A 24,922-nucleotide genomic window follows, 5' to 3' on the forward strand; every position below is an offset into this window, starting at 1 on the left:
TATTCAATTTAGCGCAACTCAAATCTACTCGATCTATCGTTAACGTACGCGCTGCGACACATTACAATAGTACAATGGTTTCTCTGTGTGCGTGAGCGCTGCACAGTTAGCACGAATCATTTTGATACTTTTGTTTATTTAGGATCTATTTTATTGATTTTATATTTTGGATGTAATTGTTTTAATAAAAAAACAAGCGAAGTTTAAAAGTATTTATTTCAAAATCGTATATCTCTGATTGGCATTGACCGACTTTTTCTTGGGTCAATCATTTCCGGCAATAGACATTTATGGTAAAAAGATAATAATTTTGGTTCCATTTTTGTCGTCCAAAATAAATCGTCTCTAATAATTTTTGTAGTCTTCACGGCGAATTCTGGTCCTGTCCACACCGCAAACAGACAAACATTTTTTTGACTGAAAAAAAAAAGAAAAATTTAAATGTATTTCTATCAATGACTAAACTTAAATATACCTAATACGCACAGTCTCAGCCGAGTCGACTCGTTACACTTGAACTATAATAAAAAAAATTATAGTGATTCTCACCTGACATGGAGCTGGCCTTGGATTTGATAGTACCAGTCGTGGTTGGTATTAACTGACCCATCAATTTTCCAAAACTTAATTTTTTTTTGTATTATGGCCTGTTCAGCATCCATATTACGCGCCGAATAGGGACATTTCATTTCGACGATCCCTTCTTCGAATAAACCATCTGGTGACGCTCCCAAAAAAAAATATTTTTGGTCAATGAAGAGTCCACATTTTTGCACAACGATACCCTCCTGCTGCTCCAGTTGCTTGATAGCGGTTTTCTCGTTAGTTTTTCCATATTCGATGGCTGTTACGCTGTTCAAACAATAGGAATAGACGAGAGACTTCACGAGTGGCGCAGAGCTAATATTACATCGCCTTTTGCAAACCTAAAAAAAGAGAAATTATTGTAAATAAAATCAACAAAAATGCTTCAGGATGATTTTCGTTTTTAGTATTAAAAACATACCTTGCTAAAAGATGAGGCTGTTAATAGGCATCTTCGGAGCTCCAGCCATAATGCGCTTTCAGCTTGTAAAACTGTGTCTCGTTCTACCTCATGACGCTTTTCTACCAGGCCTTTCAAGTTTTGCAAAAATATATTTTTTGCAATTTCATATTGGTCTGGCGTTAAATCCGGCTTTTGGCATCTCTCGCCATAGTCGTTCCTTTCATTTTGAAACACAAGCTTTTTTTTAAAGCCTGGTCTACGTCTAAGGTTACGATTGCGGTTGCTCTTACAACGTCTCGACTCCAGTACCTTAATTGATTTCCTCGGGCTTTTTGCAAAGTTTGATTTGTACAAACTGTACAGAGCTTTACCAGTATTGAAAGCTACAACTGCAGCGTGACACCGAGCTGTATACGAATTTTTCAAGGAAAAATTTATGCGTTTGCCACCTACGTGCTTTGCAACAATACTGTTAAATTGTTCGGCTCTATTATTATTTAAATTATATAGCAAGCTTTTCGAATTTAGAGCAATTTGTGTTGTGTGAACCATTACTTTTCTAAATAGTGATTTCGCCAAAGAAACCAGATTTTGCTCTTCTTTCTTATCATCTGTGCAATAATAATCATCACATGAAGTATGGTCACCAAAAATATGCTTTGGGCTGTTAATTATGTCATCCCTTAATTTAATTATTTTATCGGAACTGCTGGTGTTCTGAGCATTGCGAAAGCGAGCTGCTGCTCTTACGGCTGTACGAAGTCTAGTTATTCGTTCATTTGTTAGCAGTTTTCTTTCGGAAAGTGGAATAGATGTATCCTTTTGTAGGTGCATAAGTTTACTACTGTAGTTTCTAAGCAGGTGGTTTGAACATTCAATTTTTTGCACTTGTACATTAGGATATGGCCTGCTTTCCAATATTTTTTTATAGGTGCTTGCATCTCCATCTGCTATAAGAGTTTTGTATATTAAGTTATGAGTGGTGACTGAAGTTTTAAAGCCCTCGACTATACTAGTTTGTTCCATACTTTAAGATGATCCTAAATGATTTCTAGTGCACTGATGGATGGGTGGCGACTGATTTTTTGATACAGATCGGGCGCATACTATACAATATTTATTTTTTACTTCCATAAATAAGACTTTTCCAGTTTTGAATCCAATAATTGCAGCTGCTCCCGATGCTGCGGCATAATTATTTCTATAGGATCTTTTAGACCAGCACGCATCAGCTACAACTACGATCGCAGGAATTCCGTCAATAATTTCTCCACTTTCAATTGCTAGCTCACCTTCTTCTTTAGCTGCCTCTTTCATACTAGTTTCTGCAGCAACTGCCCACCAATTGGATACGTCACTATGACATTTATTGTATGTTTTTTGATTCAATTTGGGTAGGTCCATAGCTGTTAATAACTCATTTAAGTTTGTTCGTCCACAGCCAATTAACATTGCGCCAGTCAATGCAGCATGATTTATAGTCATATCATTGGACTCATCGGGTGAAGTTTCACAAGAATTAATTTGAAATTTTTGGTTGCACATGTTACATTGGAAGTGAATTACTGACTCCAAGCCAATAAGCTTCTCTCTTATTATTTGCATGTTGCTTATTGAACAACCTAATCCCGGATTGTGATCAGATAATGTTTTAATTTGGTCAAACAAGTGATTAAAGTCAACAATTCTTCGACCTTCAATTCGGAATAGGGATTTGGTTAAAACATTTGATTCCACACCCTAAAACAAATATGGTTATACAAAGGATTAACAATGGATACTGTGCCATACTTTTTCAATTGTTGTATTACAACAATTCCAATATTATTATCATCGAATAATACTTACAATTTCGAATTCTTGAATATCGTCCAATTCCTCTGCAGTACTTTGCATTCTATTTTCCGGTATTACAAAATCTTCAATTAACGATGAAAATATATCCTAAAACAAAGTAAGGCTAGAGCGGGGAACTTAATATTCTATTGGATCATCATGTATAGAATAATACATATAAGTTGTAATAAATCTGTAGAAGGGTCAATTCTGTACATTGAAAATATTGAAAAAATAAATAGCAGGGGGTGTTACTGGATCGATACCAAACCATAATAAAAAGTAAAAAAACTAAAACCCAACTACGACAATAACCGGCGCTGAAAAAGTATAAAACAAGATTTCAGAATACTGAACTGAACAAAGTTGCTAATGTAGTTGCAAGTAAATGGACACAGTAGATTCTACCAAGATGCCTTCGTTGTAAATTGACAATAATGTCATACAATACTATTCTGAAGTATGCAATATTCCACTATGTAGAGATAAATTTCATGTTTGGAAAACCGCAGTCACACGTTGTCAAAGTGCTACGGTAGATAGGTATATGTAACGTGTGACTACGCCTTTCCAAACATGAAAATTTATCTCTACATAGTGGAATACATATTGCATACTTCAGAATAGTATTGTATGACATTATTGTCAATTTACAACGAAGGCATCTTGGTAGAATCTACTGTGTCCATTTACTTGCAACTACATTAGCAACTTTGTTCAGTTCAGTATTCTGAAATCTTGTTTTATACTTTTTCAGCGCCGGTTATTGTCGTAGTTGGGTTTCAGTTTTTTTACTTTTTATTATTTGTACTATTTTGGTGTTTAAGTGTATTTGTGGTGCATAATATTAACAAAAGTTAAATTGATGAACTAATAAAGAAGCTATGAAAGAAAAGATGTGAATTATATGCAATCAGCCCATGAATACAGGTAAAGTCACGAGCAAATGCTAGTAATATAATATATATATTCAGAATGTACAAGTAAAGCGCTTTCAAATGATACCAAACACGGGATATTTATCTTAACTTTATTTTTTTACTCTGTATGTTTTGTCCGCTAGAGGGCGCCACATTAGATTTTGTGAAACCCCATATAGCCTATAACCAGCGGACAATTAAGACGCTTCTAATGATATGTCATTTGTCGAATTCTGATAAGTAGTTTAGAAGTTACGAGGGAACAGATGAACATACATACATACATACATACATACATACATACATACATACATACATAGCCTGTCAAAATCATAACCCTCCTTTTGCTTTGCCGTAGTCGGGTAAAAATATGTGATTAAAAAAAAATTTGTCTGTCTGTCTGTATGTTCAGGCATCACGTGAAAACTAACGGTTCGATTTCGATGAAACTTGGTATAATATATATATATATATATATATATATATAATATATATATATATATATAATATATAATATCTTGGGCATAAAATGGGATACTTTTTATCCTGAAAAAACACGTAGAAAAAAAAATCTTAATTTTTCAGTTTTATCCATTGACGTTGTTCTGTAGAACCGCGAACACACGTTGCGTTACCCGCAGTGGATTCAGCGCCGTCCGCGATCGACCTTTATCAATAACTTACATTATTTACTTAGAAAAACAACAGTGAAATACCGGCAAAATTCGACACTTCTGCAGTAGTGTGCGTGACTTTTGCCAAGCAAAAAACATTGACGCGCTAGATGTCGTGCGCGTTCGCGTTCGTTATCTTAGTGTAATAATTGAGTAATTCATTTCCAATCGTTCAAAAAAAAATAACAATAAAATAAAACTAATGACCTCAGAAATCTATGTTTTTTTTTTTTTTTGTAAACAATTTATTACTCATTATTGTTGTTTGGCAACTCGAAGCGTGGTCGTAGGTCTGTAGACTGTTTTGTACACTGAAGGTCAATGGTATTGTAGGTACTTTTGTTCGGCGTCGTCGCTCGTCGGCTTGATACATTCTTGATTTCATTGACACGCGCTATGATTTGCGCGCGGAATTTCTTGTGTTGTGAATTTATTTTTGTATGCTATGCATTCAAATTGCAATATTTCTCTAGTATGCATTTGAGACTATATTGTAATAATTGATCGTGGGTATAGTAATTAAATATTCTAATAACGCAATTATACATATTATAATATGGGGCCATTCATAAAATACGTTCGCATACAGGGGGGGGGGGGGGTTTCGGGAGTGTGACAAGATGTGACAAGGGGGGACAGGGGGTCTACGGCAGCGTGACGTTCGCCGTTCATTAAAAATTTTTACTCAGTATTCGTTCTCTCGGCTTTTTAATTTTAATTTTGTAATGATAGAAATAATTTATTTCGTATATACAGATATTTAAATGTACAATATATATTTATTACAATAAATTGTAACTTGATAAAATTTGTGTATTATCAATCAAAATTTATCATGTTTAGGGGGGGAGGGGTCTTAGTTTTTGTGACGAAATAATTCCAGGGGGGTCGCAGAAAGTGTGACACAGCGTGACAACCAGGGGGTAGGGGGTCAAAAAAAGTTAATTTTAGTGTGACGTATTTTATGAACGGCCCCTATATGTATTTTCGGTGGGATTCAAAACAAAAAATTGGCCCGTGATTTTTATGAAATTTCACCACATTGCAAATCACATCAATCATACACATGTATGACGAAAGTGATTAGTATTGTGGCTAACATTGACTCATCAGTTCATCACTGAAACCAGTGATAAATCAGTACCTATATCATATTGTGTTTGAATATTTTTAAACAATGATATATACAATTATTATAAATCGGTAAACTATCAAAGTAATCACAAACTTGCAAACATTGGTAAAATATGCTTTAGCGAATTTTCAGACAGACACACAATTTTATTACTTAGTTTGTTTTAGCAAAGTAGGTACCTATACTCTACTCCGTTTACGTCGCGCGTCGCGTCGTCGAAAACGGTGCACCCAGAAACAAACATACCTAATTACCTAATTCAGTTACAATCCTTTTTTTGTTCCGTAATTTATTCTAATACGATTTTTTTTATTCGTCGGCCAGTTCTACCAGGTATAAAAAGATAAAATTGAAATATAATTACTATAGCGACAGCTAATATAAAAATGAATCGTAAAATGTGTTGGTAAGCGCATAACTCGAGAACGGCTGAACCGATTTCGATAATTCTTTTTTTATTATATTCCTTGAAGTACGAGGATGGTTCTTATGGAGAGAAAACGTAAACATGTACCACGGGCGAAGCCGGGGCGGACCGCTAGTTATATATATAGATATGTTTAGATAGTGTATTTGAATATAACGTAATATATGTAATAGAATTTTTTTTCAGTTTTCCTTGTTTGTATTGCCTTGTTTTTGCTCACCCACTTTTGTTTTGTGTATTTCCTTTGTATGAAGGGTTGCCTGGTAGAGATCGCTACTTGCTTGTTTTATATTATATGTTGTGTGCTTTTCCACTTGTATTTATTTATTTATAAGCAATAAAGAATATTCATTCATTCATTCATTCATACCATTGTTTAATTTTTCATTCACCGAGCAATTTTCATTATTTACTCTATTATTTACTCATATATTACATAGGAGGTACATGATGAAAATAGATCTAACAACTGATAAATATAATAAAAATATATATCAAAACCAGTCAAAAATTTAATTTGTTGAACTAACCATATTAATTAAAATACTTACTTGGCCTTTATCTGCATCATTGGGTTTACTCGACTGTACTTCAATTGTATTCATTTTTCTTCTGAAAGAATAAACCTACTCGTAAATTCAAATTCAAAATATGTTTTTATTAAAGAAGACTAGTAGGTACAGGCGCTTTTGATTAGTCGAAAATAAGTACATTTCACGCGGGCAAAGCCCCGGTTGGAAGCTAATATATAACACAAATATACCGACCTTTTAGCTCTGGCCGTAACCATATTTTCTAAATTTTTGCGTTTTTTCTTTCCTAAAAATAGCTTCGTTTTATTTCCCATTCTGTCTAAAACATAATTTGTTGTCACTATCAAATAATGTCCATTATAAAAAAACCATCATCAAAAATAAAATATTTTACTTACTAAAGTACTAAGATTCGACGAATCTTACACTATAATATTGTACGCACGGGAAAGGTCAACAGGGGTCAGCGAGAGCGTCCAGTCGCGACCAGCGACATGTCCTCTCTCTGGAAAGGCTCGCTGCCGACTGATTTGAATCGGTTCGCGCGCAGAGTTTTATAGTAGTTTTTTTTTAAATTATAGAAAAATAATAGGGATATTTTAGTTGATTTTTTAAATTGTTTCTTATAAAGAAGACATTCTTCTATTACAAAATGTGTAAATTATATTACATTAAGACATATATATTGGCGAAAATAATCATTTCATTGACTATAATTTCTAAAAAAAATTGAAATCGTTCGGATTTTATTTTCACAAGTTAGGAGTCTAAAATAAAAAAATCTTTTAACTAACTATTTTAATAAGGATTTTTGCAGTTAGTTAAAAAATTTTGTTGGTTACATCTGTAAGTAATTTCAGATATTTTTAGCTTCGAAATTGACACTAAAAGTGAAATCAAGTACTCATCGGCTCAGTTATCTTGATGGTATTCACAAATACTGTATTAATTGGAAAAAACTCTTAACTAACTATATAGACAATAAAATTTCCTAAAATTATTAGTAATTCATATGTTTGTAAGATAAGTGGTTGATGGACAATCTGGTTTGAAAAATCACATATTTGAGCCAAACAGCGCACGGACCGCGTACACCGTCTTAAGCATAACACATAAATCTAAAACTTAACTACAATAATAACATTTCTTAAAAACTACAATTATTTTACATTATTTACAATCAAACAATACATTTTAAATATGTAATAAACTATTATATAACATTATAGTAATATCACAAATTTACAATCAGTACAAATGTTGTTTATACACACAGAAATAAAAGTAAAAAATATTACACTTAGCGTAATTTATAATGTCCCCAAGCCAATGTATCAATGTTGTTGTTCATAATACATCGTTTGGTATCATTATATGATAAAGATGTTTTATTTATTTTTTGTGTGAAAATAGTGTGTTTGATCGACTTAAATCAAAGCATACTGCAATATAATACATTTTTATTAAACAAATACGATTTGTAATTTTCCGTATTCATTTTTTTGGTAACACTTTTGTTAACCCCTTTTGCCTTTGCTATCAATTTATCTTCTACTAGCTTTCCACCCTCAGCTTCGCCCGCGCAATCAATGAAAAACCCGCATAGTTCCCGTTCACGTGGGATTTCCGGGATAAAACCTATCCTATTTTCCGGGGTAAAAAGTAGCCTATGTCCTTTTTCGGGTATCAAAATATCTCTATACCATATTTCATGCTAATTGGTTTAGTAGTTAAGGCGTGATTGAGTAATAGACAGACAGAGTTACTTTCGCATTTATAATATCTATGGATTTCTAAGGAATACATTTTTGATCGCAACCCTACAAATTCCTTCAATACTTTACCATTATTCTCATCTTTAAAAAAACCTAACTTTTTTTTTTTTTTTTTGGATATCCGTAAATAGTATTTTCCGGGTAATCTTATGTATCGAAATAATGAAGTAGATCTGGTTTTATATCTTCATAAAAATTGTCTGCAAAATTTGACCTATTATTAGACCTTATACGATTAGACCTTGCCATTTGAGGAGAGATTCATCTACAGCGATCTCCTGTCGCGGGAGATACAGCGAGCGGAACTTCTTTTGCAAGTGATTCAATACTGGCTGTATCTTCTGCAACTTTTTTTCGTTATTCGTCAAACTTTGTTCGTCAGTCGTGTCACTAAAGTGTATAAGTAGTTTTAATAACACAAATCTGTTATGTGTCATTATGCTACCGAAATATCTAAGTGTGAGATAGCCATTTTCCCCCCAATAATTTTTCTCGACAGGATTCGGGATCAAACCTAGCAAGATAATTATTGCGAGGAATTTGGCTATCTCATCTCTGTCCACAGTTTTAAATTAATTAAGTCTTGAGTGAGGTGTACAATTTTCGACAATCTTTTTAGTCGCGTATTTATTTGTCCGTGTCACTATGAGGTCAAAAAGGTCGTCGTCAAAAAATTTCAAGAAAATGTCGAGTGGGGTCATATTTTCAGTCACTGTGAAGTTCACGTTTCCCTCGGAAAGTGTTATGGTTGTGAACCCAGTCAAAAGATAAATGGTCAGTCGGAATCATTTCTGTCAAAACTCGATCAGATTCTTGGTCCTCGTTTATCAGCCAGGTATGTAAGCCTGCCGTGATCTCGTCAAAGTCGTTAGCAGTCGTCATTTGATGAGGTAATATGTTAATCGGTCCATCATTTGTCTTCTTCCGAGTCCACGCTATCGAACCACATTTTCAGATCTGCTTCGGTTTTTTCGGTATAGGAACCTGAAACAAACACTTTGTAAGGCTGTACAAAGTGTTTATTTGTACCAACTAACTTTAACCAAAAGATAAAGAGAATGTAAGATGTAGTACTATGCTGACTCCAGTCAATTCTGGAGTCATGGCCTTCTACTCGTAACTCTTGGTTTGACGCTTTTGCGGCGTCAACTTGCTGCTTGCTGAAAACAATACAAGATGAGTTTGCGATTGTACTTATATTTTTTAAATATTGTACCGTACCGTACACACCTTATTTCCCAAGGCTGTAGCTTAGGCGCTGGCGGCGTAGTATGAGTTCCCGAAGTCAATCGGCAATGGACTCGTTCAGGAGATATTTTTCTAAAATTTGATTGATTTTATTACACGAATAGTATTTTTATGTCATATTAATAATTTACAAATATATCCTATATTTATTAACCTTTGTCTCTTTCGCGGCGGTGCATCAGGAAGAAGCGATCGCGAAGGTTGTTTTAATCGTTTTCGTGCATCGAGCTCTTTTTCCCGGTTCGAGCTTGGACAATGCTTTTTTAGTATTTGTTTTGGCTTTCCACATCAATTTAATTTCTTCTTCATAGCTTCTGAAATAATCAACTCATCATTATACGGTGAATCGAACAGTTCACGCTTCTCTATTTCATCACAAACTTTAGACAGCTCCTGATTGAATTCGCTGTTGGATTGTTCTATATTCTCTTCAATGAGTGCGGAAAAGAAAGCACTGGTGCACATTTCACTGAAGTTTTCCATCTTTATAATAAAGAAGAAAGTATGTAGCACAGTAACAGTTAAGTTTTGGTAGAGCAACTGCTACCCAATTTCAAATTATGTTCAATATTTATAGTCTAGCAAAGGATTAGGAAAATCAGATAAAATCTAATGAGTACATAGAAGTAATTTAAGTAAACAGAATCACATTCACTAATGATCGTTGTTAAAAAAGTATTTTTTAACTTTTTCACTTGCTAGTCTTTGTAATATTATATACGAGGGCGTTTATGTTGTCGTAGATGCTGAATTTCATTTTTTTTTTCAAATTTCAAATTAATTTATTTGTCAAAAAACATGGTAAGTATACATAGATGTTAACGATTGAGTTCCAGCATGTTCAGCCGTTATTAACAGCATGCAAATTATGTCACTTAATGTATAATGTATTAAATTAATACATTATCATTAGGTACATTTCAAAGTCTACAATTATTATTAACAAAGTAAAAAAAATGACAATTCAAAATTTATATTGGAAGTAATCTGCCATTGTGTAAAAGGAACGCTCTGCGAGGAATCTTATGAGTTCACATTTCAGTTTTCTAAGTGGCAGCGATCTTAGCTCCTTAGGAAGGTGGTTAAAGATTTTTATGGCCATTGCATAGCTATTCCTGTTAAGGAGCGCAGTTCCACACAAAGGCATGCGCAAACGCGTCGGGTCTCTTGCAATGAAAAGGGAGCTATCTTTAAAGGTTGTGAACAAATTATTATGCTTTTTGACGAAAATTATGGTTTCTAAAATGTATATACCGGGAAGTGTAAGAATTATCCTTATCCTTATTATTCTTATTATTCTTTACGTAATATTTAATCCTCGTGGTAGCGTGCTTCCAGTGATCACTAGTTGGAATCTTGGATAGTTTCTTCACATCATACATTTCAATTTTTATGAAATGCGTCGCTTGGTCTCCGTCGTCAGAATTTGTAGAGATGTATGATATGCCATCTCTAGCGGCTCGTGCCACAGTCGACGATAGCAGCTTCTTCCTTTTTAATTTTGGTGCCACTTCAAAAAAATTATCGACATTAACAAAAATTTAACGATGATGTCATCACTCTCTTCTTCGTGTTGAGGAGAGAGTGGACAGTAGTAACACTAATAAAGGATTTGACAAGTGAGTCCGTAAATTACAATTTCTATGGATATGTGGCAAGTTTAAAATTACCGCAACATGATTGTCCGCTAACCTGCGGATGTTTTGATACCGACGCATAAGTAAATCCCGCGCTATAGAATAATAATTATTATATATTATATTCTTAATTTTATTATGAAACTTTTTAATCATGTAGTTATAATGAAATTCATACGTAAGGGTTTTAGATATGTCTAAAATACAAAATCCTAAATAAATCGGCTTATCATAAATTAATTTTGTTTTCCGTAATTGTATTGCGACTAAATGTTCTGAAAATATTGATAAACTATGGAATTCTGGTTTTGCAATCCAATCCTGAGCACCAAAAACTTTATCACGATTATCCCAGTGAGTTAGTAGTTTAACGTTTACTCTTTTTTCAATATTTTCCATAGTCTTACCGAAGATAGAATTATTCATTAATTTAAAAAAGTCTTTTTCAAAGTTTGATGTAGCTAACGTTCTCAAACTAGTATTTAAGTCTATGTACAGGGTGTCCCGTGGCAGATTTTGGATTTCTTGATTAAATTAAAAGAGGTTATTCTTTTAAAATATACATATATTTGTCATAAAGAGAAAGACGAGACAAGCGGATTTTACTTTTTGAAGATAACTCCATCCAAATGTTTTCCATCGCGACGTACACACTCGCGGATTCTTTCGAGAGTATTCTGAGCGACGCGCTGTAATACTGACCGAGGAATAGCGTTCATTTCTCGCACGATATTTTCTTTTAAATCCGATAGATTTGTCGGGTTACTTTCGTATATTTTTCCTTTTAAATAACCCCATAGAAAAAAATCTAATGGGGATCAAAGATCTGGCGATCTGGGTGGCCATGCGATGAGCCTGAGATCACCAACAGAAAGAGATTGAGACATTGCCCAGCCATATAAATTATTCGCATCAAAATATGTTAGATATGAAATATGAATTAGGTTTTTCACTATCATAATCCTCCATGAATTTATTATTTGCTCTAGCAAAACGATTGCTACACTGAGATACACCTCCTCTAATACCAGCTTTAAAAAAAACAATTTTGTCATAGTCCGTTAACAATTATTCTAATTTTATTTTGGTAATTTTTAACATTGCATCCAAACTTAAACCTGGGGCAGTATAGTAATGAGCAGGATCTAATCCATAAGTTTTAATACAAAGCTTTCTAAAGTTTTCGAATACATCAGTCAAAAGTATAACATCAGTTTCTAAATATAAATTGGAATAATCAGACATACTAATACACTTAAAATGTTGCCAAATATCTTTTGCGTGATTATAAACATCATTTGAATTATATGAATCTGTGAGTGAACTACAAAATTGGTGTTGATCAGGAATTGATGGATGTTTCAAGCAATCACTATTACACATAAATTCATAAGGATAAATAAATAAAATATTATAAATATGATAAATATCTTTCCGTCTTAAAAGTGAAAAATCTTCATTATTAGGATAGTTCCTTTTTAGTTCTATAAACTGATCATCATTAAGATTTTTAGCTAGTTGATCTTCTAAACTATGCGATAAATTGTTTAAATGAATCTACGAATCTTAAACTTACTGATTTATTATTTAATTGTTTTGAAAATGATATGTATCGTTCTTTATTTTGTGGAATAACTTCAACTTTGCCATCATCGAGGTTTAATGCATGGACAATGAAATGGGCATCGTAGTGACTGAGGTTATGTAAAAATATTGGAATATGACGAGGGGTTCTGTACTTAGAACTACACATTTGATCTCCATTTAACTCAGTTTCACAAATATGACTTATGTTTGAATTTGAAATTCTAATTTTATTTTCATTTTTATAATTTTTATAATGGAACGGGACATTTTTAGAAACTATTTTTTTAACCATTTTTTTTCACATCTTCACAAAGGCGATTGTGAATAGTGATAGCGAACACTAGTGCACAGTCTGGCCCACTGTACGTCTCATATTTTGATAATCTGTTATCATATGAACATTTAATGTAATATCCAAAACTATACAGTCAATCGGCCTACCCACATCTTTTGTGTGTTTTTTTTTTTAATTTATTTTTCATTGTGCTCCTTGGGATACCGTAAAGTTTTGCTGCAGCTCTTTGAGTCAATACACATTCTTTTAATTTTTTTAAGCATTTTCTCAGGCTCTCTTCAGAATATCTTGTTTACGTTAATATTCTTTACGTAATATTTAATCCTCGTGGTAGCGTGCTTCCAGTGATCACTAGTTGGAATCTTGGATAGTTTCTTCACATTTCAATTTTTATGAAATGCGTCGCTTGGTCTCCGTCGTCAGAATTTGTAGAGATGTATGATATGCCATCTCTAGCGGCTCGTGCCACAGTCGACGATAGCAGCTTCTTCCTTTTTAATTTTGGTGCCACTTCAAAAAAATTATCGACATTAACAAAAATTTAACGATGATGTCATCACTCTCTTCTTCGTGTTGAGGAGAGAGTGGACAGTAGTAACACTAATAAAGGATTTGACAAGTGAGTCCGTAAATTACAATTTCTATGGATATGTGGCAAGTTTAAAATTACCGCAACATGATTGTCCGCTAACCTGCGGATGTTTTGATACCGACGCATAAGTAAATCCCGCGCTATAGAATAATAATTATTATATATTATATTCTTAATTTTATTATGAAACTTTTTAATCATGTAGTTATAATGAAATTCATACGTAAGGGTTTTAGATATGTCTAAAATACAAAATCCTAAATAAATCGGCTTATCATAAATTAATTTTGTTTTCCGTAATTGTATTGCGACTAAATGTTCTGAAAATATTGATAAACTATGGAATTCTGGTTTTGCAATCCAATCCTGAGCACCAAAAACTTTATCACGATTATCCCAGTGAGTTAGTAGTTTAACGTTTACTCTTTTTTCAATATTTTCCATAGTCTTACCGAAGATAGAATTATTCATTAATTTAAAAAAGTCTTTTTCAAAGTTTGATGTAGCTAACGTTCTCAAACTAGTATTTAAGTCTATGTACAGGGTGTCCCGTGGCAGATTTTGGATTTCTTGATTAAATTAAAAGAGGTTATTCTTTTAAAATATACATATATTTGTCATAAAGAGAAAGACGAGACAAGCGGATTTTACTTTTTGAAGATCACTCCATCCAAATGTTTTCCATCGCGACGTACACACTCGCGGATTCTTTCGAGAGTATTCTGAGCGACGCGCTGTAATACTGACCGAGGAATAGCGTTCATTTCTCGCACGATATTTTCTTTTAAATCCGATAGATTTGTCGGGTTACTTTCGTATATTTTTCCTTTTAAATAACCCCATAGAAAAAAATCTAATGGGGATCAAAGATCTGGCGATCTGGGTGGCCATGCGATGAGCCTGAGATCACCAACAGAAAGAGATTGAGACATTGCCCAGCCATATAAATTATTCGCATCAAAATATGTTAGATATGAAATATGAATTAGGTTTTTCACTATCATAATCCTCCATGAATTTATTATTTGCTCTAGCAAAACGATTGCTACACTGAGATACACCTCCTCTAATACCAGCTTTAAAAAAAACAATTTTGTCATAGTCCGTTAACAATTATTCTAATTTTATTTTGGTAATTTTTAACATTGCATCCAAACTTAAACCTGGGGCAGTATAGTAATGAGCAGGATCTAATCCATAAGTTTTAATACAAAGCTTTCTAAAGTTTTCGAATACATCAGTCAAAAGTATAACATCAGTTTCTAAATATAAATTGGAATAATCAGACATACTAATACACTTAAAATGTTGCCAAATATCTTTTGCGTGATTATAAACATCATTTGAATTATATGAATCTGTGAGTGAACTACAAAATTGGTGTTGATCAGGAATTGATGGATGTTTCAAGCAATCACTATTACACATAAATTCATAAGGATAAATAAATAAAATATTATAAATATGATAAATATCTTTCCGTCTTAAAAGTGAAAAATCTTCATTATTAGGATAGTTCCTTTTTAGTTCTATAAACTGATCATCATTAAGATTTTTAGCTAGTTGATCTTCTAAACTATGCGATAAATTGTTTAAATGAATCTACGAATCTTAAACTTACTGATTTATTATTTAATTGTTTTGAAAATGATATGTATCGTTCTTTATTTTGTGGAATAACTTCAACTTTGCCATCATCGAGGTTTAATGCATGGACAATGAAATGGGCATCGTAGTGACTGAGGTTATGTAAAAATATTGGAATATGACGAGGGGTTCTGTACTTAGAACTACACATTTGATCTCCATTTAACTCAGTTTCACAAATATGACTTATGTTTGAATTTGAAATTCTAATTTTATTTTCATTTTTATAATTTTTATAATGGAACGGGACATTTTTAGAAACTATTTTTTTAACCATTTTTTTTCACATCTTCACAAAGGCGATTGTGAATAGTGATAGCGAACACTAGTGCACAGTCTGGCCCACTGTACGTCTCATATTTTGATAATCTGTTATCATATGAACATTTAATGTAATATCCAAAACTATACAGTCAATCGGCCTACCCACATCTTTTGTGTGTTTTTTTTTTTTAATTTATTTTTCATTGTGCTCCTTGGGATACCGTAAAGTTTTGCTGCAGCTCTTTGAGTCAATACACATTCTTTTAATTTTTTTAAGCATTTTCTCAGGCTCTCTTCAGAATATCTTGTTTACGTTAATATTCTTTACGTAATATTTAATCCTCGTGGTAGCGTGCTTCCAGTGATCACTAGTTGGAATCTTGGATAGTTTCTTCACATTTTAATTTTTATGAGATGCGTCACTTGGTCTCCGTCGTCAGAATTTGTAGAGATGTATGATATGCCATCTCTAGCGGGTCGTGCCACAGTCGACGATAGCAGCTTCTTCCTTTTTATTTTTGGTGCCACTTCAAAAAAATTATCGACATTAACAAAAATTTAACGATGATGTCATCACTCTCTTCTTCGTGTTGAGGAGAGAGTGGACAGTAGTAACACTAATAAAGGATTTAACAAGTGAGTCCGTAAATTACAATTTCTATTAATATGTGGCACGTTTAAAATTACCGCAACATTGTCCTGCGGATGTTTTGAGACCGACGCATAAGTAAATCCCGCGCTATAGAATAATTATTATCAACGAGTTCCAAATGTTGTACCAAACCCTTAGCCTCACCGGTGAGACTAGCCAACATATAAGCTTATTTCTGAGCAGGTGTTCAATCACATCTATTATGAACCAAACTATCGAATAAATTAATAAACGCAACCCATTGGCTTAAATCGCCACCGAAATGGGGTATTTATTCTATAACGACAAATTTATGTGCTTGGCTTCATTTTTACTTACTTATTTTGAAACTAGATTATATTTCCTTTAATATTATAGCATAATATATGCAAATGATACATGCTATGTCTATTATTTTAACTCATTAAAATGACTCGGCACGCTATCATAATTACCGTCTAAATATCTTGTTCCGTCAGTCAAGATGGCCGCCCGGCCGAGCCTGTACAGACGAGCGTATTAGATTCGTCTTATTAAAGTATTCCTTAATTTTTTATTTGAACATGAATACATAAATAAGTTTCGATAGAAAAAGCATACTTGTTAGTAGTGGAAAGTAGGGATTAGCAAGTATGAAATAAATTTATGCGTATCAGTAGAAAATAGGGTTTACCCCTTCAGGAATAAAAGACATCAAAAGGTATAAAATTAGATTATATTTTCATTATAAATAAATAAACAAAAAATAAAATAGTCTTCGAACTAAACACAAATACACTACCAATATCTTTCGATTTTGTGGTCTAGACACTGTTTCCCAAGTTATATTCTTAATTTCAGAAATTCATCTTCTAAGGCATATCTCCATTAATATACTTAACTTGTTTGTTCGATTTTCTTCCATGGTATAGGTTCAATAGTAGCTATTCCAACTGTTACATCGTTAGAGTCTTTATTTTCTATTTCCTTTTCATTGTCTTTGTGTGGTTTTCCTTTTAATCCTGTTCTTGCTATAGTATGGTTCTACGGATAACCTCCGCATTCAACGGTCCAGTCTCTCCCTCTCCTTCTGCTACGTCCACCTCCTCCCCTAAGAAATGGGAAGCTAGACAGACCAAGCAAACACTCACCATCTGTTATCATCATTAGTTAAAGAACTAAAAATATAATATAAAGGCAGTAGGTGTTGAGAGAGACAAGGCAGGCAGGCAAGGCAGGCAAGTCCGCAATCATCAATAATCCTTTTAAGTGCACTTTATGCTCTGGGTTATTTTCATCTGCTGCAGATAATTTTATCGATTATTAAACATGGTATTAACTGTACATTGTCGCAACCCACAAGCTGTGAAGGAGCTAAGGACAAAATTTATCGTAACATTAAATGAAAATAATTTATCGTCTCCCTTTAATTTTTGCAATCAAAAAACTCATTCATATCATAAAAGCAATGACGTCGCAACCACTTTTTTTATTTAAATTTAAATAATTGTATGGCAATTCTTTAACAATATATTTCTTAAATGCAATTGGAATTTGTTAAACATTTTTCACTCAACTGTTTCTGCTACATCAAGCACTTTCACATATGAAATTGAAATAAAATGAAACTAGAAATATGTGTATATACTCCTTGATTATGTCAAATTTGGTTTTATATATTCTAAAGATGGATGAATACAATACATTTGACCGTTTATGAGAAATTACTTCTGTCAAAGTGTACGAGTATACGTTATCTGCGATGAGATTACCGTGAGAAGCCTCTCTTAGGCCGCGTTTCCACCTGCAAGAAAACTTCCGCGAGAAATGTCCGACAGCCTGTCTGACAGCAACTTGCAAGTCTACTTGCAGGTGGAAACGCGGAATTAGATTTTCAAGTTGCTGTCGGACAGACTGTCGGACATTTCGCGCGGAAGTTTTCTTGCAGGTGGACAGGCGGCCTAACGATTGTAAAATTGTATACAGAAAGATGTCTTCAAGGAAGACTTCCCACCTCTATTATACATACCAAAGCACCGATTTTCGACTTGTCTTCCGACAACGTGCTTGTTCGTGCCTCCTATTTCGTACCTAACCTCTAGAAAATACCAAATAGTACTAATATTGAACACTGTGTATTCTTTAAAAGTAAAAACACAATAAATATGGTAATTTTTACTTGAGATTTGAATACTTAATCGAGATGTTGTCGCGCCAGAATTCATAAACGAATATGACAAGATGGCGGCGCGTCAAGGGCGGAGGCATAAGCAGGGAGGCGTACGAAATTCGATGAATAAAAAAATGAATATAAAACAAAAGAAATATATAGTATAATAGTTTTATAATTCGTGTTCTACATAGCCAGTTCTATCAAACACACAATCTCAATCTTTTTCTTAAATTACTTTTTACGACAGAAGTTCGTAGTTTTCGCCTCATTTCCTCATGTATCATTTTTTTTTAATATTGTCATTGGCGATCGGCGTCATTTGGTCGTACACAATACTTTTCATGTGAGTAGTAATGAATTTGCTACTCATCAACATTGTTATAATTGTATGCTCAAAGTCTAACTGGCCTACCATTAGGCGTAAATATGTCAAGATTCTTGCCAAATTGATATCTCTAACATTGATCGATGATATCGACGTGTTCGGGAAACTTGAATGACTCTCGAATTCATTTAAATCACAGTCCTCATCATTACTCTGGAGATTCGTTATTGCATCTGCGTAAAATGTATCTAAAATTGTAGAAGATCCGCCAGGGGACTCATCGAAGCGTCTTTTCATAATTTGTTTCTTGGCTGAAAAACATTCTTCATTTTGTGTATAGTTTGCCCATTATAAAAGTTTTTTCACAGGCCGTGTTTGGAGTTCATGGTCGAAGCTTTCCGCAGACGCCAGATATAAGTAAATATAGACTCCCGTCTGTTTAGACGGGAGTCTAATCAAATCTGATTATACCAGTTTTTTCAATTTGACCTGCTGGAATATATGCTTTCATATTGTATATTTCCATAAAGTCGCTGTGATTGAGAAATTTATTTGCGGTATTGTGCTGATTGAAAATTACAACTATTTTATTCGCGTTAATACGCCTCAGTGCCACCATACCTTTAATATTACTAAATATGTGATTTAAATAGACCGGACATTTTCAATTTTTTCTTCTTTATTTTTGCTTTCCACAAATATTTTTTATGGTGGTTTATTACATATTTAATGCGCGCGGCGTATACGTCCAGCGATGTCAATTTGGAGTTTCGCACTGTGTTACACATTACATTTAACATTATAGTAAGAAAAACCCCCACAATATGACAAAAATTTAAACAATGAATAAAAATCAAGTAGATACAAGTTACTTTAAAGTTACATAGTTATCATACAAAGTGTTCGTAAACAAGCGTGTCATATTACAATACGATAAATTACAATTGCGAAACATAAAAATAAAATAAAATACAATATGATGACTACATGTTATTGAATTTGAGTGATTTGATACAAAAATAATTGCTTGAAATTTAAGGGAAAAAAAGTATAACATTGATTTGAAAGTTGATCAAAATGTATACGAATAAAATAATGATTACGCATAAGTAAAATCTAATTAACGTAATATATATTTATTCAAATTGTTACGATACAATTTTGCGGGATTGCGAAACTTACAGCTATGTTACATTAAACATAAATCTAGTACGATACTATGTTTTATAGAGACACATAGAGTATCATAAATTAGCAACAACTAAAGCTAAAGTTAAACACATTTTTTACACGGATTATAATCATTTACAAATTAAAGAAGTCAGATACAGCATATTTAATTACATAATTTTTGTTACATATTTTTTTTTATTTGGTTCACAAATTGGAATTGACACAAATAGCCGTGAAAACTGTTTACTTAACAAACATTTGGTACAGGTGTAATTCCTAAATTAGTGAGCACATCGTGTTTAGTGAAACTACTTATACTAACAGATAATAGACAAGATACATTAAATTTTAAACCTTAAACTTCAATCAAACATTAATCAATTAGTAACACTCCAATTTTCATTCAACGCAGAGTAACTTTTAGTTCTAGCTGATGCTAGAAAACTCGCTCGTATCCTTACAAAACTTAACTATAGAGAGCTGGTGCGAGAATGACAAATCCACTTGTGAACTGCTTATATATCTGAGATATCCTCCCGCCTGGTGGTCCGGTGGTGGTTTTCACTTTGAAAAATTGTTTGCTTTGTGATGTGAGCCCGTTCTTTTTCTGTCTTTTCTAAATTTTTTAGAAAAGATTTTTTTGCCATTTCGAAAGTCGTCGGATCCATATCTGGTTGTTCTGCATTTTCACCATAGTTTCTATCCGAAGGCAGAAACTTAGCAAAATAGCGCTTCTTTTTCCTTTGTGCCATGCTATTTCTTTCTCTTTTCTTACAAATAGTTTCTTCGTATTTTCTTAAAGCTTTTCTGGGTGTACTTATTTGAGTACTTCGGTGAACAGTTGACAAAAAAGCGGTTTATAATACACTAATAGTTTATGATGATTCAAAAAATCGGCACCAAGAATCGGCTGTTTCACATCGGCAAGTATAAAGTTCCACGTGTGTGGTCTTCTTAATTTTAAATTTAATTCTAAGCGTTTAGTCCCATAAGGCCGTATTTCACTACCGTTTGCAGCATAAAGTTTATAACTATCACTATCACTATTTTTAAATGGTTTTTTCACAGCAGGCAAAACTGAAACGTTGGCTCCTGTGTCCACCAAAAAACGTAGACCACTGTTTAAGTCAGTCACGCAGAGGCGGTGGGATGGTGAGAGGGTGCAGACATCCGCCGCTGACTGCACCTTATTTAGTTTTACTGGTTCTGGATTTTCTAGTTATTCCATGCGCACGGCTCTGTACATTTCTTAGCTCTATGGCGAAATTGTGCGTGATAATAACAATGATCGCCGGCGCTTCGCGACACACGTCGTATCATATTACATCCACGGGATCTTGAACGAGAGCGATTATGATAATTATAATTTTGTTTTTTGTGTTGAATGAAACCTTTGAATGTTCTGCAATTCCATTATTTGTGTAGACAATTGAGCTACTTGCGCTAGTAAACTGTGTAAATGAGCTTGTTCACACCAAAATTCCGGAGTTCTTTGTGATCCTGAGACTGTTGCTAGCTCCGATGCTGTTCTGGTTGACGGCGTTCCGTTTTCAATAGTCATTTTGGAACTTTTTATGGCTTCTTGTAAAATCAATCACGTTGGTTGCGGTAGTATCACGTCGGGTTGTGTGGGGGCTAGGCGACAATCTAGCACTTTAACGTCTCAGACCCAGAAATTATTAATTGTATAGAGTTTTACGTCATTTTATACACCGGACGGGTTTAAGTTTTCCTTCTTGCACTCACATAGCGTACATTATCTGACAGATCCCAGCATAATCACTTGTCACGTCGTAGGCTGCGGCCAATTCATCTCGCATGTGGTAAACTGGATACCGTAGGTTGACTGGAGGTGGATACTCTCCGAGAAGGTTGACTTGTCCTTCTACTCTCTCAGCAGGAGCGAGTCGAGTCATTGCGGCGATCAGAAAGTTGCGTGTTCAATCACGTCGGGGTCACCAATTTGCCTATTGCGTTGATGGTTATTGTGGAATGAATAGGCAATTAGAAGAATATATATATTATTGTTGTTTTTTTTGTTGTAATAAAAAAACAACATTTAAAGCCTTTAATCCCTTTTCCAAAAAAACAAAAGCCATCGACAATCTATGATACAGAGCCTCAAATCACTTTTAAATGTCAAACACACGTCACAGATAATCAAATCACTTTTAAATGTCAAACACACGTCACAGATAATCAATAGCCCAGAAGATTCTTTACATATATAAATGATATTACATTGATTATTTTGAGACGTGATTACATTTGGTTGGTTGGTTAGCGACTGGCCGCTGGATACCATAATATTAAGATTCGCAGATCGGTTTCGAATCCAAATATGGTAACGCAATCTCTGACATAGATAAACAATATATTGGTAGGCACAACCTCCTTGTTCATTTCCTCCCTCGAACTTCGTATTTTCACTTATTTATTTGTGAGTTGCCTAACTTTCAACCTTAATAGATTTCGTGAATTTTTTGCAATTACTATGTATTTACTTTTAATTCACTTGTTAGGCCCCTAAGTTTGGCGCCAGTAAAATAACTGGGTCGAGATTACTTTTAAAAAAATAATTTATTTAAATAAATTACAATTTTTACTTAATCTACGACCTTAATAACTTATCAAGTATATCAACAACCCTAAATCCTATAACTTGCCTTTGAGTCGGAATTTCTGTTTCTCTAATTCGATTCTGTTCTCTTCGCATGCTCAATGCTCATGTAGTCTTTATGTTGTTCGAATTTAAAATTTCTCCAAAATTCCTCTGCTTGGAGAAAGTTTTCTGCAGCCTGGTCCGTATGTGTAAGCCTGTGGGCGTGTCCGTCTGGCACGACGAGGTGTTGTTTGTCCAGACCGTGTGGGTTCTGTGTGGCCGAACTACATGAGCTATTGCATATTGCAAGTTTCGATTTATATTGCTCAGAATTTATTGTCCGTGATTATGGTTTGCGGATTTGTCATAAAAGAATTTTTACACCCTTTACAGTGTAAAATTGTAGTGTAAATTGATTTATGTTTTAAAATTCTGATTTTATATAAAGATTGTTCTTTAATTTTTCGCTTTTCGGATTTACAATAATCATGAATTTTTATAGTTATTAGTTTGTCTATAATAAATAGTAAATGTTCTTTACGCTCTTCTTTACATTCTATTGTGTGCCGTGTGATCTCATTTCATAATGTTTTTTTAATATTTAGCTTATGCTTTATAGTTGGAAACACTTCGCTGTAATTATCAATCCTTGTTTCACTATGTTATACAGAAAATCACTAGGTGCTTTTAAAGCAATCTCAAATGCTGTAATTTTTGTTCAGGGTTAAAAGTTGTTTTTCATCATTTATTATTTCATTTTTCTTAAATAAACTATTTTCACACTGGGCACTGTAGATCGGTGAATCGGATTTTAAGCGGTAAAATTACATATAATGATGATGACGACACAAAACTTGCTGCTCAAGCATATTTTAATAAATACCGGCATAACAAGAACAAAACATAAAAACTACAAAGATCTTTTATTTACTTTTCTCAGTGATGAGTTGATGAACTATTGTTTGAATACAATTTCGCAGACTTACTTAACACTTCAATGGTGGTATAGAGTGCATTACAACTAAATAATAAAATAACTCATGAGAAATAATTTCCTTAACTATTTAATTTTGTTGTTAATTTGAAATAGTTACAAAACTATTGTCTGTTTTTTAATTCCGGAGCCCTTCCTGGCAATTAAACCCTCAAATTAACTGTAGAATATTTTGACTTTATGGGTTTAAGGGTCAGTTTAGTGACCGGAGTTAAAAACAGGCAAAATTATTTCAAAATCTATAAGTATGGTGCTACATAAACTATAGGTAGGTAGGAACATAGCATGCATTATGCAATAATTGTAAAACTCGTAATTGGCGTATTGTATCATAGATATAAGTAGATTAACTCAACTGTAAGCTGTGTAGTTTTCAAATAAATAAATTAGTTTCTGGTTACAAAGTATAGATGGCGCTTTAAATTTGTATGCCAAAAAAATCCGCAAGATAGCTCTCTTCTTCCCCTTTATTACTTTACTCTTTGGTCCCGTGGTTATTCGTTAAAAAGTGACTTCTTCCGAATAAAAAATCGAATAAAAAGTGACTTCTTCCACTTGTGGTGGTAGACTATAGCAAAAGTGCCACAAGAATGACGCAATTTGATTTGCTCCTCGAGAGCTCCTATAGTCTCGTCCCACATGTAGCATGTTTCTTCATTACTTGCCAAACATGTATAGTCACGTTAAAGGACCATAGTTGTCTTTTATAAAACGAGGTGGACGTTTTTAAATATGGTGTTGGCAAGCATTGCTACAGGTCAAATGTAAATGCCTTTACTGAAAATTCTGCTCTGGCATTCTCTTTATCAGCACGTTTTTCAGCTTGATCTTGATGTTCAGATAATTCAGCTTCTAAATTTATTTTTTGTTTCCGTTTGCGATTTTAATTTTTGCATATATAGGACCTGTCATCGCATGTGTTGCATGTGTCTTTGGAGGGTTGCTTAAACGACAAATTGAGATCGTGAAAACAATTGGCCTATAATTTTAATGAGACTAGGTATAGTATTTCTGTATTCTCTGTAAATGTTTCCCCAATATCAACATTTATAATTAATTGCCTTTGTAATTCTTCAAGTGTCTCTTTCCCAATATTGATTTGACAAACGTGATTGACTTCTTTCTTCCAGTCGGCGGCGCGGCGGTTATTGACTGAATCACTTCACGGGTTCATCCCTCAATCATATTTTCAGATTGGTTAACATGCTTTGCCACGACTTTCTGCTCCATTAAATTCCACACGTATTCTATGGGATTCAGTTCACACTTATAAAGAGGCAGTCGCAATACTTCGTGGCCATTTGCACATCGTATTTTTTGGTGGAGGATTTTGAACTATCAAAAAATAGTTCTTTTTGGTTTAACCAGTTTTGCATCACGTCTTTACGGGAGGCCATTGTTGGGGTTTGTCCATTTACTTATTTTTTATGTTTTAATAAAAAGAAAAATACATGTTATAGATAAATTGATATGCCAAAAACCGAAAA

The 24,922-nt window shown here is 33.6% G+C and overlaps 1 protein-coding gene across 2 annotated transcripts; it reads right to left on the bottom strand.

The window, feature by feature from the left end:
- Positions 1-199: 199 nt before the first annotated feature.
- On the bottom strand, positions 200-6,812 carry LOC123704641. Of its 2 annotated transcripts, XM_045653044.1 has the most exons (6): positions 6,748-6,812; positions 6,532-6,592; positions 2,837-2,932; positions 1,007-2,728; positions 550-926; positions 200-417 (listed from the first exon to the last, which is right to left on the bottom strand). In XM_045653044.1, the coding sequence occupies exons 1-4, from the start codon at positions 6,768-6,770 to the stop codon at positions 2,018-2,020; spliced, it is 891 nt and encodes a 296-aa protein (XP_045509000.1). In that variant the 5' UTR covers positions 6,771-6,812; the 3' UTR covers positions 200-417; positions 550-926; positions 1,007-2,017. The 2 variants fall into 2 exon arrangements, with proteins under 2 accessions (XP_045509000.1, XP_045508999.1); XM_045653043.1 differs by having other exon boundaries at positions 6,532-6,761.
- Positions 6,813-24,922: the final 18,110 nt, after the last annotated feature.

The sequence above is a fragment of the Colias croceus genome, chromosome 30 (genome assembly GCF_905220415.1).
Source record: "Colias croceus chromosome 30, ilColCroc2.1".
Taxonomy (NCBI): Eukaryota; Metazoa; Arthropoda; class Insecta; order Lepidoptera; family Pieridae; genus Colias; species Colias croceus.

Coding starts and splice junctions, on each gene's coding strand:
- LOC123704641 (XM_045653043.1), bottom strand. CDS start 2,014: ATGGAACAAACTAGTATAGTCGAGGGCTTTAAAACTTCAGTCACCACT. Junction 927..1,006: donor CAGCCTCATCTTTTAGCAAG/GTATGTTTTTAA, acceptor CTCTTTTTTTAG/GTTTGCAAAAGGCGATGTAA. Junction 418..549: donor CAAGGCCAGCTCCATGTCAG/GTGAGAATCACT, acceptor TTTTTTTTTCAG/TCAAAAAAATGTTTGTCTGT.